A 17,570-nucleotide genomic window follows, 5' to 3' on the forward strand; every position below is an offset into this window, starting at 1 on the left:
TAGAGCCAGCTGGGGAGGAGTTAAATGAGACAAAATGCTAATTTATTTAACTCTACTAAATAAAGAATGCCTGCACTGATGTGTGCATGCAGTAAAAATCATTAAAAATGGACAAAATATATATTTTGGGTGTGTGGTGACTGTCCGGTCTTGGAAGTATCAAAGCATGTTTAAGTGTGTACTTTTAATGCAGAGAAATGCAACATTTCTCGTTCTTTGGATGCCATTTTCATAAGAAGAGATTTCTATACTCTAAGAAAACTTTGTTTTAATCAGTGTAGTTTAGTATAAGAAGATAATAAATGTGAAGATGTAATACTCATTTATTTTATTAAGTCGGCCAAGCAACTCTATTTGAAATATATGTTAAAGACAGAGTGGTCCTGTCGAAAGGTTTAGTGACCAAGAACTGCCACAGGTCTGGTCTGTCACTATACCCGTAAAGGCAGTATATACAAGTTCAAGTATGTATAAGTACAAAAAGTTCTGTTTCTGCCATCATGCATTTCATGACATCATACCCGCTTTATTAAACCGTTGCTAATTTATTGTTTATGTCTTTCTGAATTTCAGAGAAACTAAATGAGCAACCCAAAATAAGTCTGTGCCGCAATCAGAGTTTTCCAAAGACAGAACCAAAGTCTGTGTCTGTAAAGGCATCAAGTGCACATTTCCTGGATAGAGAACCAGTGCTGGTGCCACACAGACCACCACCTAAGGTCCCATCTCATAAGCCAGTTGCTTTGAAGAGATCTGGAGTCAAGTCAGAACCTGTAATACAAGTGTTTCTTAGTATTCAGTTTATATTGGATATCGTTCATATCATACATATATAATTATATTTTTGACTTGGGTCGTCCACGCTATTGTAATTAAGCTCAGAAAAAAAGGACACCTCTTTATGGGGTCTCTATCAATTCTATATGTTACTATAAATTGGTACAGATATTGGTTATAATCCTTATTGAACAAGATAACAATGTTACTACCTTGTTTATTTTGTGTACTTTATAGAAACATAGAATTTGACAGCACGTGGGAATCATTTAGCCTGACCTGTTTTTTCTTGCTGTGAAAACCAATCCTTATTTGGTCCGTGTTGTTTTATGTTAAGGATAGTCTTATACGTGATATACTATTTATTAATATTACTTCTGCTAGAATTTTCAAATGTCTCACAATGTGCCGCATTATTTCTTTCCTCCAAACAATACAAGATTGTTTTCTAGTTGGAAGCCATTCTCTGAGCTCTCTCTCCAGAGATAGCTCAGATCATATCTATCTATCTATCTAAATATATATATATATATATATATATATTGTACATTGTACTCTTGGTGAGGTTTGGCCAGAGATCTGTTTAAAATGACCTCCCCCTTTCTGCTACCAGTCTAGTTGTGCAGGTTCACAAATGTTTATAATAGTTACAGTACTTAAACCAATTGTATACATTAATTTTGTCTCTCTCTTTTAAGTCTTTTAAAGTACAACAGAACAAAGGTGATGAAGACAAATGTTCAGATGCCATAAGTAGTTCACAAGGTTCTCCAAAACCACAGCCTCATGTGGACAGCATGACCAGTGTAATATCTTCAAGACCTCCGCCTAGAGTCCCTCTAGGTCCAAAACTCGACCCTTGTTTGAATGCAATCAACTCTGAAATGCCTACAAACATTAGTCCTAAACAAGACCTTAATGAATGTGGGATTGATTTTGGAAAACCTGACATAATCCCTGCAGAAACTAACCTGGAGCCATTTGTTACAACTGGAAATCCTGTAATCCATGTAAAGGTACCCTCAAGCCATAAAGCACAACTTGATGCAAATATAATGGATTCTGGAAGTCCGCTTGAAGTAATATCTGCACCTAAATCAGATGTTGCTGTTGACCTAATTAACTTTGAAATGGTACCTACACCTTCCTCATCAGATATCAGCTGCTCTACAGATGGATCATTGTCTATAACAGTCCTCAAACAAGACCTAAGGGTGGACTTTGTGGAATCTGGTAATCCGGCAAACATACGTCCTGTACCAAAACCAAGAACTCTTCTTCCCTCTCAGACTGCAAAATCTCAAAGCAAACCGAGTGATAAGTTACCATCTACTACTCAAACTAACCACACTTGTGATGAGATGTCCAACAATAACAGCTTTGCTCCAACTGTCCCACCACGGAGAAAGAAGTCGGCTCCCGCTGCTTTTCACCTACAGGTTTTACAAAGCAACAACGGCCTATTTTGCGGTGACGTGACTTTAAACAGCAATAATAACAATAGTCCCAGCGGAGCGTCATTAGTTAGCGGGTGTATTGAAAATACAACTAGCTCCATTACAAGGACGCAGGAGAATGATATCTCTTTTACTCACATATCTCAGTCTGTTGATTTACAAGAAGGCCGGCCTTCTGATGGATTGGATTTGTTAGATTTAAGTGCAGATGGGATATTTCTTTGCTCCGCAGATGATTCGTCCAACGAACAGTTTATTGACGACTGGTTAAAGAAACCTGATGGAGAAAATGGCAAAAAAATTATTTCAAAAGAGAACTGGGAGTCACCTTGGTGACTATTCATGCTCTGCCATTATTTGTGCATTTACAGAGAAAATGCTTATATCATTCCACATCCTGTTTCTGATGAAAGATGACGTACACTCCTCTGTCAGAACAAATAAGCAAAATGCTCTAGTGACTATTACAAGAGCACCAGTTCAAAAAGGACCGAGTCGTTAATTCATATTCAAAAAGGTATACAGTTGTGAGACACCCGACATAGAATATGAGGCTGACACCAAACCATTAAAATAAAGCACAAATTAATCTTCTCTTTGCTTTAAAAATATCACATTTACAGAATGAAATAAAAGCCTTTCTCTATTGTTGCCAAATTGTCTTGTAACCTTGGATGATGGAAGGATAGGGTATAAGATAGCTAACCCCAAATCAAACACTGTCATAAAGCGGACACTACCTTCTGAAACATTTTTCTCTGTATATCTACTGTGCATTTAAATACATTAACCCTTACTATTGTTGCTGATATGTTACGACTAAAAGTCAGAAAAATACTTCCAACAACCCTATTTGTTCTTTAGTTAATTTAGTCAAATTTCGATTTTGCTTTTGTTAAATAGATCCCATTATTTTATAAACCCTTTGATCTTATGTTATTACTTCTATCATTATTTAAACAAATGCGAACCATATGTTTCTATGAAACAACACTGCTGTGAGGAACCAACTGGCAACCGACATTGTCTTGCGGACAGGGTCCTTCAATGCAGCTACGCAAGAGCTGGCCATCTGGCATACTGGGCAAATACCCAGTGGCAGATCGGGTACTGCAGCGTGCGCCCACTAGCTGGATACGCCCAGTCGCATTCTAAGTGAACATAAAAATGTAGCCTTACATCCAGGGGTGTAACTAGAAACCTCAGGGCCCCGGTGCGAGAATCTGTTAAGGGCCCCTCACCCCCAACCCATCTATCCCTTTCTCACTATCTCCCCTCTCCCTCCCTACCCCACCTTCTCACAATCTCCCCTCTCCCTCCCTACCCCACCTTCTCACAATCTCCCCTCTCCCTCCCCCCTTCTCACAATCTACCCTCTCCTTCCCTACCCCCTTCTCACAATCTACCCTCTCCCTCCCTAACCCACCTTCTCACAATCTCCCCTCTCCCTCCCTAACCCACCTTCTCACAATCTCCCCTCTCCCTCCCTAACCCACCTTCTCACAATCTACCCTCTCCCTCCCTAACCCACCTTCTCACAATCTACCCTCTCCCTCCCTACCCCCCTTCTCACGATCTACCTACCCCCCCTTTGTAGGTCACTTACCGTCAACTCCTGTGTTGGGAGCGTGAGGCGTTTGTCTCGGGTGCCGGCGCTTCACTTCTGAGCGCCGGCACCCGAGACAAACGCCTCACGCTCCCAACACTGCACTCTGGGCAGCGCTGAGGCAGGCGGCGACGGCGGGAGCAGCGGCATCCTGGATTTCTGTCAGGGGGGCCCAAGAGTTGCCGAGCGGTCGTTTTCAGCACCCCTTGGGCCCCCCCTGACTGGCAGAACTCCAGGGCCCGGTCGCAGTTGCGACCCCGGTAGTTCCGCCACTGCTTACATCCTCAGGATGCCACTGGCCTAGATGTGCCAGAGCCACCATGCACAGTCCAACCCTGTACTCCTGTGGTCAATCACACCAACGATGTATCACATACATGGATGCACAGAAGGGGTTAACTGTAACATCACTCACTGTCAGAAGGGGGGGGGCAGGCTACAAGAGTCAAGACAGGAGACAAAACTAGACTGCCATCTGATGTGTTTTGTGCCAAACACTGGTGTCACACAGCAGTCACGTTTTTGCCTCCCGTCTCTGAGCTGATCTCAAAGGCCACGTGATTGCTACCATTGGATGTTCGTGACCACAATTGCGATGATATAAAGGATACGAGAGGCTACAACAACCCCCCCTTTATAAAATACACAACTATAGCAGCTAAGCTCATGCATACGCAACACACATAATGTAAATACATGCACACATGTACAAGGGACTTTTCATATGTATGCGTGCATATGTAGGTGAGTGTGTGTATATAGATATATATATATACACACACACATATACTATATATATATACACACACATATACTATATATATATATATATATATACACACACACACACACACATATATATATGTATGTAAACAGAAATAACACGATTATCCGTTTTACAAAGATGTAAAGGAGCGTAAACTTGACGCATGCGCTCACTGCAAAGCGTGTCTTTCAGACTGACGAATGTGTAACATACATAGACGAGAGCGCATGCGTGTGCTCATACCGTGTTTTTTTCCTCCTTGCCCCTTTCCCTAACCCGTTGTGCGCACGCGCGATCAGTATGGCGCTCGCACAAGCGTACGGCTGTTTATTAAAAAGCGCATGCGCACACTTCTGATGCCGTTCGGTTTACGCACTTAAAGCTGGACCTGTCCTGCTCGAATCAGCGTAACCGGTAAGTATCCTTTTTATTTAACTGTGTAAACTGCTGCAAACGGCATTTACTGGTAATGCCTTTTCTGAGGGTCAGTGGCATGTAAGGACCTTTCACTTTTATACCGGAACAGTTACTGAAGTTGAATTGAGCCTGCTACCGTAATAAAACACTTAACAGCATAAAAGTTATTTTAACCCGTGAAATGCCGAGCCATCAGATGTGTGGTCCTAATAATGAGTACCTATATATCTGTTCTACTAACCAATGCCAACCTTTTCTCACTAAAAATAAGCAATCGCTTGACTTGTCATGGAAGTTCCAGGCTGCCAGTGCGTTGTGTAGAGTACCGAGTGCACGATCCCCAGCATTGCCCGTATTGTTGTTCTAGATGAGTTGCTACGCTGTGGTTCTAGGGATTGCTTTTATAATGGGGCAACCCATAGAGGCGAGTTATTAATAGAAGTCCTTGCCTACTGCCTTTTAGGCTTCTACTAGCATTTTATTTCTCTGTGCCTTAAAGTTACATTTACATCCTGACTGGATCCTTTGCTTATGGGCTTTCTCTGCAGTGAAATGTGTGGTGAACAGGACTGGGTAGGGTGCAGAGTTTGGTTTTAGGTCCGGATCAGGGCTTCCATGGCATGCTTTACTAGCTAAGATCGTTGGGTAAAAACTTTTTTTGTTTTCTTTTCTCTATGCGGTTCTGATGCCGCTGGTGTTTCGTGTATATTATTCATTTCTGTTTTTGTGGTAAAAATTAGTGCTGTGTTTTTGAAACAAACGTTTAGGTGCTTTTACCAAGAAGTAGCTTTTTGGATTATCAATGTGTGCAAGTATGCTTTTGTTTGGTAGTATTAATGGTTAAAGCCGTGCGTGTTGCCAGGTGTGAGCCTAGGGTTTGTGGTCCAACGATGTAGTATTTCTGCATCCGTACCAAAAAACCCTATACTAACGTGCTCTAGCACCCACGCACCTTTGTACAACATCCCTGACACTCTAACACAATGCAGTAACACGTACAAAAATGCTCACACATGCTAACCCCATATACTCACACACTCTATCACCATACAGTAACTTGCACTCACTATTAAACAATATGATCTCTGCCACCCTACTACCACTAGGTCATGCAACACATAGGGTCCCGGCGTATCATCTTAAATTTCTTTTTTAATTGAATGAGAAGATACTGTTATGACAGAAGGTGACGGGTAATTGGAATGGCCTTCCAGCAGACTAGGTAAGGGAAAATACCGTGAAAGAATTTAAATGTGGATGGATAATCTGAATTATTCTGAATAAGACCAAGTAAGGTTTGAGGTTTTTATAAAAAAATGGGAAGACCAAATGGGTGAAATGAGTCTTATTTGCCATCAAATTCTATATATGATTCATGGATTAATAGGTACATATTGGGAATTTGCAAATAAGACTGAACCTTTGCAAATTTGGCATTCATCTAGGGGCAGGCTAATGCCCCATACAGCCCAAGCAACAAACAATGCCTATTAAAGTTCACTGTCACCCTCATTGGTGCGACATATGTGGCCACTGATTGGCTGCTTGAAGCGTTAAAGGGCTCCTATTTAAATAAATGTGAACGCTTAAATGTGTTTAGCGGACACCATGAAAGGGGCCACGCAGCTATTGTATGAATTAAAGTGCTCTAGGCTTTCCATTCTGCAAGACGTGCAAAACATTTCTGCTTTCTCAGGATTGCACTGACGCACAATGTTATACGCCAGCTTCCATAGGTGATTCTTTTCCATGGTTGTAGAATTAAATCATGGTAAAAGATCATAAAAAATCATCAGCTGAAGAAGATTGTTGCTGACTGACATCTCAAAGTGAACGTGCCTTACTTTGAAGTAAAGGTTAAAAATAATGCAGTTAAGGTGGCGTGTAATACACAAAGTAACAATATGCAAGCCATTGGTTCATTTTGTGTTTAATGATTTAAATCTATTACTTATAACAAACTTAAATGTAAACTTTAACTGGTTTCTTGCGTGAGAATAGAACATTTTTCTTGGCAGCATAAAGAAGCTCTTTCTGGTGATTGGGGGGGGGGGGGGGGTAAAAGATGTGCCTTTTCCGATACGGTTCAAATTGTAAACATGGTGTGTACTTTGTATGTACTATACATTGTGCCTGGGAATTATGTTATGATTTTACAACTGTTCTATATGGTTGCTGGAATAATCAATACAATTCTGGTAAGGACAAAGTTCACCCCTTTAGTTTCATCTGATCCTGTTCCATGTGTACTCCTTGGAGGGGTACGTGGCTTTGGTTTCTGTGTTTCAATGATTACGGATGGGTGGGCTACTTTGAGAGTTGATGTGCTGGTCCTTAGACCATTCTTACTAACACTAGCTGACCAGGAGTGGGCAGCAACAATCACTGCAGTCTGTATGGGATTGTTTTGAGTCTCTCTAGCGTGGTTGAGCAGTATTTCTGCTGCTTGGCTACTAAAGATCTTGTCTGAGGCTGTGATTGCACAATTCTCCTGATGGTCCCTATGGAGCAGACAAACACTGGCTCCAGTTGCAGCTGAACAGGTTCTTATGCTCTTGCTTATGTCTTTAAGGACATGTTTGCTCTCTTTAAGGCCCTGTAAGAATATTTTGAGCATGTGCTTCTTTGGGTTATCATGGAAACTAAACATGCTGCTGTAGGATCTCAGAGGCCACTTTGGTCCAAATGGCAAAATGGTTTGCAGACAAAGATAAGGTCTTGGTGTCCTTGGGTCAAGTCAGAGATGCAATCCTCTTGGAAAACACTACTGAAGTTTTAACACCACCACATCCGACACCTTCCCCCCCCCCCCCCCCCCCGGCACAAAAAAGATGTATCCTTTTGCATTCAAGAGAAAACACCAGTGTCTCTGAACATCTTGGCACATGACGGAGAGATGTCAGACAAGTTCTGACGTTTTGATACCGGTCTCTGCCGGTCAGGAGCTGTCTGCATTTTCTCCTAAATTCACGGCAAGTGGACAAGACTTCAAAAGTATGTAAAGCCTTTGCTAGCTTGGAGGCCCCCAAAAAATGCAAACTTCTGAACAGGACTTCCATGGCAGCCTGATGCAAGGGCTTGTGGGCCTCTATCTGGATAAAGTATTTGTTCTGAAAGTTACTGAGTGCCTGGTAATTTGCAGGGATTTACGACACTGGCAGAGGTGAATCCAATGAAAGTGTGTCTGCTCATAAAACAGTTCAGTAGGAGCATCTCTAAGACGAGAAGGTGGTAGAAGCTGAAGTATAGAATTGATGAAAGCCCATATCCTCTGATGGGAAGCCATCATAATCAGAAGTAGACGTGTGCATTCAGATTCTTATAAATTTTTTATTTTAACTACATTTTTACAAATCTCCAAAAATGAGGGGACCCCCCCCCTGAAGAAATCCAGAAACTTCTCCGTGGACAGCAGAAATGCTTCTCCCTCTCCGGAGTCAGAGCTTTTTAACTTAGAGCAGGATACATCTCCTTACATTTAACTTAAATCTTTGTAGCCATCTCTGGAGAAACTAAATGACAAACAATCTTGACGGATGCAGTGAGCAAGTGATATCTGGGGTCTACATAGGTTGTGGGGAAGAATTTCCTAATAGCTCATTTGAAAAGAGTGGATGCTTATCTGCAGAGTTGCATAGACATTACAGAGGCATCCATGTCAGAAGCAGTCATTGGGAGGAATGTCCTTCAGACCCAAAATTATGACCATCCCCCTTGTTTATTTTATCTCACTATAAGTGATGTTGAGGATTGAAGAGGAAATACATGATTTTGTTCCTTGCCTATCTCTAGATAATTCATGTTTCATAACATAAGTCCTGTTTTGAGTGTTTTGTCCTGTTATTGGGGGTTTTTGTTGTACTGTGCATTTTCTATTACACATGGGGTGTTAGGAAGGGGAGGTCTTTTAAAGGCTTTTTCCTGCCCCACTTGAGTCTGGAGATGGAGTGGCGTTTAATGCTGGAGAGTGATGAGGAAAGAAAAAAGAAATTCTTGGTAAGTAGAGCTTACTACTTTTGTCATTTTAATATACTCTAGAAATCAACTCCATAGCTGTGACCTTTCTGGAATCCTGATAGTAAATTTGTAATGTAATAACAAGTACCTAAATTATACAGAACTTATAATGCCCACTTGTTTCTAGTTTTACTCTAAAGGGGTTTGATTAAGTGGTAGTCATCTCCATGAGTTACAATGCGGCCAGGTACTCTATGTATACGTGCCTGAAAACAGGTGATTTATTTGAATATCTAAATCCAGATGCCTTGGGTTTGCAAACCACTGTGTTAAATCTCCAGTAGGTCATATGGACAGGAAAGGCCTTATGTTGGTTCTAACACTCTTCTTGTACCCTGGTGTTCCTAGCAATTAGTAAATGTAATGGTCTTCTCATATCTGTCACTGCAAAACTGTTAACAAGCAGTAATAATCTGAAAGTCTTCCTCATGTGAACCCTGCATTTTAATTGTGTTAAATATACAATTTATGTGGTAGTTGTGTTTCTTTTTTTCTTACTTGCATTTCTGGTCTACCTGATTTGGTTAATTAGCTTTTTTAAATATGATTTAAGAAATCCAACATGGGTATGTTTCCCAAATGTTCATAATTTCTTTATGAAATATTATCACAGAGAGACTTATCTTGGCAACAGTATAATTAAACATTTTTGTTGATCGTTTGTGTGTTCATAGATAAAATATTATTGCATTTGTCATTCTTTGCATTCTCTTGCTAGATAATTATATGTTGTGTTTTTCGTTTGTTACAAATTCTTTTTTTCTTAATTTCAAAATTGGGAATTCATTTTAAGGACTGAAATTAGTGTAACAAAAACCAAATGGAAACCAAAAACAGCTTAAGGCATTTGAAGGTCAAAATTTTTTAAAACCAATATTCCATAAGTATAGCTTTCAATAACCACTGGTACTTTTTGTTTTAGAGCTGCTTTTCATTGGCGTCCGTAACTTTGTGAAAGGACAAAAATAAAAAAGATTCTCGAACTTGCTGTCTGTAAAAATGGTGAACGTCCTTAAGGGAGTCCTTGTCGAGTGGTAAGTAATTCATAATCTTGATTAAGTTATAAATTGTAAAAATGACATTGCTTAGGGATAAGCTCATGCAGGGTCACTTCTTAATTTATATTCAGATCTTAAATTTGCTGTATATTTCAGAAAGCTTCTTGTAATTGCATTGTTATGCCTCTCAGGCAACGTCACTAAAACAGATGATGACATTTCCAAACACATGGGATTGTTTCAGTTTTTGATAGACCTTGAAACGTGTAAATTGACATAATAAATTTTCCTGTTTGAGATGCTTAGTTGATAATCTGTTCATCATCAGAACGATTATTTAGTATTTTGCAATTTTTAATTTTTTTTCTGCAATTATTAAATTTCGCAATGAACACTGAAGAGGAAGCCGTTTTGTTGGTAATATAAAACTACATTGTTAAATACCTACAGCCTGCGTGTAAAATTCCATTTAACAAACTAGGTTTACTCATGGTTTGCGTATCACGAGACACACTGGGCATTTAAGAGCGGATACAGCTGATTGCGTTTGCTGATACGATCCAAGGAGCTTTAAACCCCCAAGCTACTGCGGTTTTGATAGCCTGTAATATGAAAAATGTGAGGGGTTTCAGAAAAATTGAAATTTTTTTACTCACCGTAAATTCCTTTTTCCTTAATACAGTGGCAGTACGAATGGGTAAAGCCTCTTCCTGGACAAGAAGACGCTACGGCACAACAAAGGGTTAACAGAGAGGAACCCTACCCATAAAGCCAGGCTCACCCTGAACGAATCAGTAAATAACAAGAACACCAAAACTGAACGCAAAAAAATAATTTATTTAGGGAGGGAAATCCGTACTGCAACTGTATTAAGGAAAAAGGAATTTACGGTGAGTAAAAAATTTCCATTTTTCCTGCCATACAGTGGCAGTACGAACGAGTTGGAGGGCAACCAACTCCTAGGTAACAACTGCCTGGAGCACCTTATGCCCAAAATCCGCTGCAGAGGATGAGAAGACGTCTAGCCGGTAGTGACGAACAAAGGTATTGAATGATGACCACGTAGCCGCTTTGCAAATATCTTCCGGTGAAGCAGAAGCCTTCTCAGCCCATGAAGCAGACACAGCCCTGGTGGAGTGGGCCGTGACAGGAGACAAAAGAGGAACGTCAGAGACTTGATAGCCCATACGAATAGTTCCCGTGATCCATCTTGCTAGAGAAGCCTTTGAGGCAGCTTTCCCTGCCGAACGACCAGACCAAGAAATGAACAATTGGTCAGTGGAACGGATGGAGGCAGTCCTAGAAATATATAACTCAAGGGCTCTCTTGACATCTAACATGTGCCATTTGACTTCTTCCGGAGAGAGGAGGGAGATGGAAAAAATGATGGAAGAACCAGAGGTTGATTTATAGCAGATTTGGATAAGACCTTCGGCAGAAAGGAAGGCTGAAGGTGGAGAACAACTTTATCCTGATGGAAGATGGTAAACGTCTCCGAGGAAGAAAGGGCTTGGATTTCTCCCACACGTTTGGCCACCAAAAACACCGTCTTAAACGATAAGATCTTCAACGGAACTTCTCCAAGGGTTCAAACGGAGGCAAGCAGAGAGCGTGAAGAACCACCGTAAGATCCCAAGCTGGAAAGTGAGCCCTCCTTGGCGGACGCTGAATGGTGATGGCCTTAAAAAATCGTCTGACCAGCAAATGAGAAGCTAGGTCTTCCAGAAAAAAATGACTAAGGGCCGAAACCTGACCTTTAAGGGTAGAGACACTGAGGCCCGCGGAAAATCCATCTTTCAAAAACAGCAAAATGGAGTTGACTGTAGGAGGAAAAACCGAAAAGTCCCTTGAGGCATACCAGAGAAGGAACTTCTTCCAGATCCGAAAATAAATCTTTGAAGTAGAGCCTCTAACTGATTTTAACAGCAAGTCAGATAAATCATCCTCAACACCTTGACCCCGCAGAATCATCCTTGCAGTAGCCAGGCCGTCAACTTGAACATCTGGAGCTGATCCAGATGCGGAGCCCCATTGTCCAGCAAGTGATCTGAAGGAGGCAGTTCCCAACACGGTTGCTGTTTGGCCAATATGGGATGAGACCTGTGCTCTGTCTGAACGGATCTTCTGGAGGACGCGGGTAATCAATGCGACAGGAGGAAAAACATAAGCCAGACGGAAATCCCACTTCGTGGACAGACCGTCCAGGAAATCTGGAGAATCTTGCCTGTTGAAAGAGGCAAAAATTGGAACTTTCCTGTTGCTTCTGGACGCCATCAGATCTATCTCCGGGAGGCCAAATCTTGACACCAGGGAGGCGAAGGTCCTCTTGGTTAAAGACCACTCTGCTTGTGACCATCTTAGCCTGCTGAGATCGTCCGCAATGGTATTGTCGCATCCTCTTATGTGTGTAGCTGATATGTCTTTCAGATGCTGCTGGTCCCAACTCATCAGAACAGAGCACAGAACCTGAAGGCTCCTTACCCGAGTGCCCCCTTGCCTGTTTATGTATGCAACTGTCGTGGCGTTGTCCGACTGTATCCTCACTGCAGACCCTCCAACAGGGTTCTGAAGGCAATGAGGGCAAGAAGAACCGCTTTTAATTCCCGAAAATTGGATGAACGACGCGAATCTGCTGGAGACCATACGCCTTGTCGGAAGAGACAATTTAAATGGGCGCCCCATCCGATGCCGGAAGCATCCGTGGTAAGTATTACCCATTTGGGGGAACGAAAAGAAAGATTCAAAGGCGTCCTCCACCAGGTAAGGTGGGATAAGACTTGACTTGCGATCGTAACATCTAGATCCAGGTCTTCCTCTTGTCTTGACCAATTCCGTAGAATATCCCATTGAAGGGGCCGCAGTTGAGCTCTTGCCCACTTGACCGCCGGGATGGATGCCGTAAGGAGACCAAGGATGCTAATGGCTTCCCTGATAGTGCAAGTTGGGTGTAATTGAAGGGACCTGATCTCCTTTTTGATCTTCTTGATTTTTGTTGAGATATTGAATCCACTCCTAAGCCAAGGAACTGGATCCTGGTGGAAGGGATGAGGTTGGACTTCTTGCGGTTGATAATCCAGCCGTGATTTTCCAGAAACTGCATCGTGGTGGCCAGGTCTGCCCGGAGTTTCCTTGGAGACTCGGCCTTGATGAGTCAGTCTTCGAGGTAGGGAACTATGTAAATTCCCTTTTCCCGCAGCGATGAAGTCAACGGACACAAAATCTTTGTGAAGATTCTTGGGGCTGAGGATAGACCGAACGGGAGTGCCTTGAATTGGAAATGATGAACGACTCCACGAATTCGGATTGCAAACCTCAGAAATCTTCTGGAAGACTGTGCAATTGGAACGTGAAGGTATGCGTCCTTCAGGTCCAAGGTTGCCATGACGTCTCCTTGCTGAAGCAACTGGGTGACCGAAGATAAATTCTCCATCCGGAAGTGGCGATACGGTATGCAGCTGTTCACTTTCTTTAGATCCAAAACACATTTGTTTAATCAAGTCGTCCAACGGAGCTCCGAACAATTTATTCCTTTCAAAGGGTAAATCACAGAGTGATGCCTTAGAGGCCGTATCTGCCAACCAGGATCGTAACCATAAACTCTGCGGGCCACCGAGGATAAGCCCATATTGCGAGCTGAAATCTTCACCGTTTCCTGAGATGAATCCGTAAGAAGACTATTGGACAATCTCAAATTCTTTAGTAGTTGAGAAATTTCGGAGTCTTGATCGTCCGGTAAGCACTCTTCCAAGGCCTGTAACCAATAGCTTTGAGCCCTGGAGACCGCTGCACTGACTACAGCAGCTTTGCATTGGGCACCTGATGCTTGGAATATAAGTCTGCAGGAAGTTTCAATCCTCCTATCCATCGAGTCTTTAAGGCCGGAGACTCCTCCAATGGGAATGGTTGGTTTTTTTCGACAATTGAGCTATTTGGACGTCAACCTTGGGGAGCTCATCCCAACGCTCATCACTCTGGAGCCTGAAAAGATGTTTAAAATGCCTGGATAGAAAAACCCTCTTCCCTGCGTATTTCCATTCTCTTTCCATAAGTTGCTTCAGCTTGGGAAGAACAGGAAAGCCCTTAATTTTATTAACCTCTTCGTCCGATACAATACGAGTCACCTCTTTGGTGAATTTCCGAAGTTCTTGGGGAGGAAAAACGGCCGCCTCCTCTCAACTGAACGAAGTTGTAGAGCTTGAGGACTGAGAGATTTCACCAGATGATAGCTCTGATCTGGAAGATGACCGAGATCTTTTGCGTTTGTGGGAGGACCTACTCGAAACCTTTGACTGGGCTTAAGGTGCAGAAATCTGAAAAGCCTCAAAGGTCTGTGCTAGGTTTTCTTGGAACCATCCCAGGAAGGATTGCAAGTCTTTCTGCTTTTCTTTAGAAAGTTGCTCTGCCGCGCAGGCATTACACATCTTTTTCCTGCATCCGTCAGGAAGAGGGGTAGCACACTCAGAGCAAGCTGCATGCTTTGACTTAAAAGTGGCCTTCCTCGGAGTGGGAGCAGGTTTCTTGTCTTTATCCCCTGGAGAAACCAGACTAGACATCTGGCAAAAGACAACAAATAGTGAGAGTAGAAACAAATATTTTATAAATAAATAAATATATATAATGTATGTATGTGTATAAACCAAATAATCTTCTGGAGGCAGAGGAAAAAATGAAGGAAAAGATAAATAATCTTACCTCTGAACCGTGTGGGGGGGGGGGCTGGTGACACGGTATCCTGTGCTGAACAATGCCCATGCAGACAGGATGATTTCAAACCTTTTAAAGGTTTGAATTTGGCGCCCTCCAGAAGATCCGATACGCGCATGCGCAGTAGCGCGATCGGATCTTCAGTGGAACGCAACGCCACCCGGGCGTGCGTTCCACTCACTGCGCACAGCTGGAAGAATAAAGCTGATCCGTCCAAACCCCTCCGTAACTCAAACGCTACGGAGGGGACCTCGCTCTGCTCACCACCCGGGGAGCAATCGGAGGATGAAGACCCCCAGGTAGCAACCCGTGCGCCTCACTAGACTGAAGATCTTCGGGGAAACATCCCCACCCGTAGGAACCGTCCGTCCCTGTAACGGGACAAGAAGAAACTGATTCGTTCAGGGTGAGCCTGGCTTTATGGGTAGGGGGGAGGGTTCCTCTCTGTTAACCCTTTGTTGTGCCATAGCGTCTTCTTGTCCAGGAAGAGGCTTTACCCGTTCGTACTGCCACTGTATGGCAGGAAAAATCCTTTAGCAAATCCATATCATAAAACTGAAAAGACTCCTGATTACACTCTCTGCCCAAATGGTTTATTCATTTATCTAATGTATTTCGTGCACCTTAAAAATGCTAACCTAAACAAACTTGCATTGTACCTTCTTGGTTTTACCACACCATCCATTCTCTTTTTCTTCCACTCTCTTACCCACCCTTCATTCTTGTAGCTTTGTGAGAATTTGTCAAAATGTTCCATGGAGAGAAGCTACTTTACCAGAATAGTTTTACTTAAAAGGCGAACACTCTAGTTCTCCAGGATATACTATAAATTAAAATGTTTTTCAATATCGTCTACCGCTTTAGTTTTGTAAGCCATAAATGAACATTAGCGTTATAAACCAATAAGGGTAATTCTCAGATCAGTCCCTATGGCATGTCTAATTCTGTACACTGTATCTAGCAGAGCTTCTGGCCTGCATGTAGCCAAGCAGTAGTGCCCGAGATCATTAAAGAGAACTTTAATTGTCCACATGTATAATTTCATACACTTTGTCACCAGTGCATTGCGTTCTTTTCTTTACAGTGATCCAGCTATGAAGCAGTTTCTTCTCTATTTGGATGAGACCAATGCTTTAGGAAAGAAGTTCATTATACAGGACTTGGATGATACTCATGTGTTTGTCTTAGCGGAACTGGTTGCTGTCCTCCAAGAAAAGGTTGGGGAGTTGATGGACCAGAATTCTTTTCCCATTACACAGAAGTAAAGCTACTGGAATTTACGAGACCCTGGAATATTTCAGAAACTTTGTTCATTTGGAATCTATACATGGACATTGTGTTAGGTTTCAGATTATGTGTGCTTGAGTATTGCAAAACCCCTTTCCATGTTATTACCTCTGCTGTTTTTTTTTTTATTCCTTTACAATCATTTAACTACAAACTCAAGTGGAAAGTGTGACATACTTTGACTTAAATGGTCCATTTGTCTTATTGGTTCTTTAATACATCAATAAAATGTACTCTGTGATGTTGTCAGTTTATTTTTTGTGTGTTTTGGTGGTTTGTCTGTAAAATATAAAAAAAAAAAAAGTAGTGACGTATTTAAATACGCCCATTTTCTTTCATCTGCAAAATAAATTGACTTGTAAAATTACAAAAACACTAAAATGAATCAATGGTACCTTTAAAATCATATAGTAGTGTGGAATCTTAGGATGTGGAGAGTGGGTAGGAAGAGGTTAACTGTTTCTGCTATTTGGTGATAAGAGTCTGATGCACTGGGAGGTAGTATTGTTCTGTTTAGGAACAGGATATTTATGGTTGAGGGCATAGGTCAAATTACACAGCTGGTGAGAAACTGGACCATAAGTGTAGGCTCAGGGTCAACTTCCGGGCACAGGATGTCTGCTTTAATTAACTGAAACCCCACCCATATCATACATATTAATGATATGAAGGTTAGGCTTTTGCCTTTTATGGTAAACCCAGAGATATTACAAGTGTGCCAGCCCTTTTGTAGGAGTTTACTTATTTCTTTTGTTTTCAATGTATATATAGTGTGTGAAAATGTAAAGCTGTTAGATTTGCCTGCTTTTGTGCAGATCTCCCTGCAGCTGCTTGTATCCGGAATAAACTTTTATGCATTCAAAGAAGTCTGGTGGTCAGCACAACGTTTGATTTCCACAACAGTTTTTGGCGTAGTCGGCAGGATATGTTCGGCCCTATAATTCTTCAAAGAGACTTGAAGCAAATGCACCAAGAATAACAGTAATTCAGACCATTGGGGGTTTATGTTTAGAACGAACAAATGTTGAGGGAGGTATTTTTGTAGGAACTAGTAAGTGTCATAAGACTCTTACATGTAATTGTTCAAGTCCCCCTGCTATGCAGGAATCAGGTGTCATTGTACATCTAGTTAACATTACATGGGAAGAAGATGTTTGGGTATGGGTAAATTGTAATAAAGCACATATTTATGTGACATTAAATGGGTCTTATTGGGTGTGTGGGAATTATGCGTATCCTAGATTACCTGAGAATTGGCAAGGATCATGTTATTTGGCCTACATACTCCCTGCAATAAGACATACTAAAGAAAGACCAACAGTCACATTTGGGCTTCATAGATCTAAAAGGCACCATAAAAATGGACCCACCTTCTCAGAGATTATGGGTAGCTGGGACAATTTTATAAATATAATAATTCCTTCCACTGGTGTCTATGATAACTGGGGAAGAATTAGAGCTTTAACCATCATGTTAGAAACTGTGGCCAATCAAACAGAAAACGCTCTCACAAGCATTACAGCAGAAATGCAAGCCCTACG

At 41.8% G+C, this 17,570-nt stretch overlaps 2 protein-coding genes across 2 annotated transcripts in view; both read left to right on the forward strand.

The window, feature by feature from the left end:
* LOC149288014 (polyphosphatidylinositol phosphatase SYNJ2-like) overlaps nucleotides 1–2,570 on the forward strand; it is a 45,359-nt gene extending 42,789 nt beyond the window's left edge. Inside the window, exons 26-27 of the mRNA XM_089492155.1 lie at nucleotides 574–773; nucleotides 1,476–2,570. Of these exons, the coding sequence (XP_089348281.1) occupies nucleotides 574–773; nucleotides 1,476–2,570 (1,295 nt within the window). The remainder of the gene's footprint in view (nucleotides 1–573; nucleotides 774–1,475) is intronic.
* Nucleotides 2,571–10,039: 7,469 nt separating this feature from the next.
* Nucleotides 10,040–16,007, forward strand: LOC149288015 (general transcription factor IIH subunit 5-like). The gene is made up of 2 exons (XM_089492214.1): nucleotides 10,040–10,074; nucleotides 15,827–16,007. Exons 1-2 carry the CDS (start codon nucleotides 10,040–10,042, stop codon nucleotides 16,005–16,007), a joined length of 216 nt encoding a protein of 71 aa, XP_089348340.1.
* Nucleotides 16,008–17,570: the final 1,563 nt, after the last annotated feature.

The sequence above is a fragment of the Sceloporus occidentalis genome, unplaced genomic scaffold (genome assembly GCF_023333645.1).
Source record: "Sceloporus occidentalis isolate IW3139 unplaced genomic scaffold, rSceOcc1.0.p SCAF_54, whole genome shotgun sequence".
Taxonomy (NCBI): Eukaryota; Metazoa; Chordata; class Lepidosauria; order Squamata; family Phrynosomatidae; genus Sceloporus; species Sceloporus occidentalis.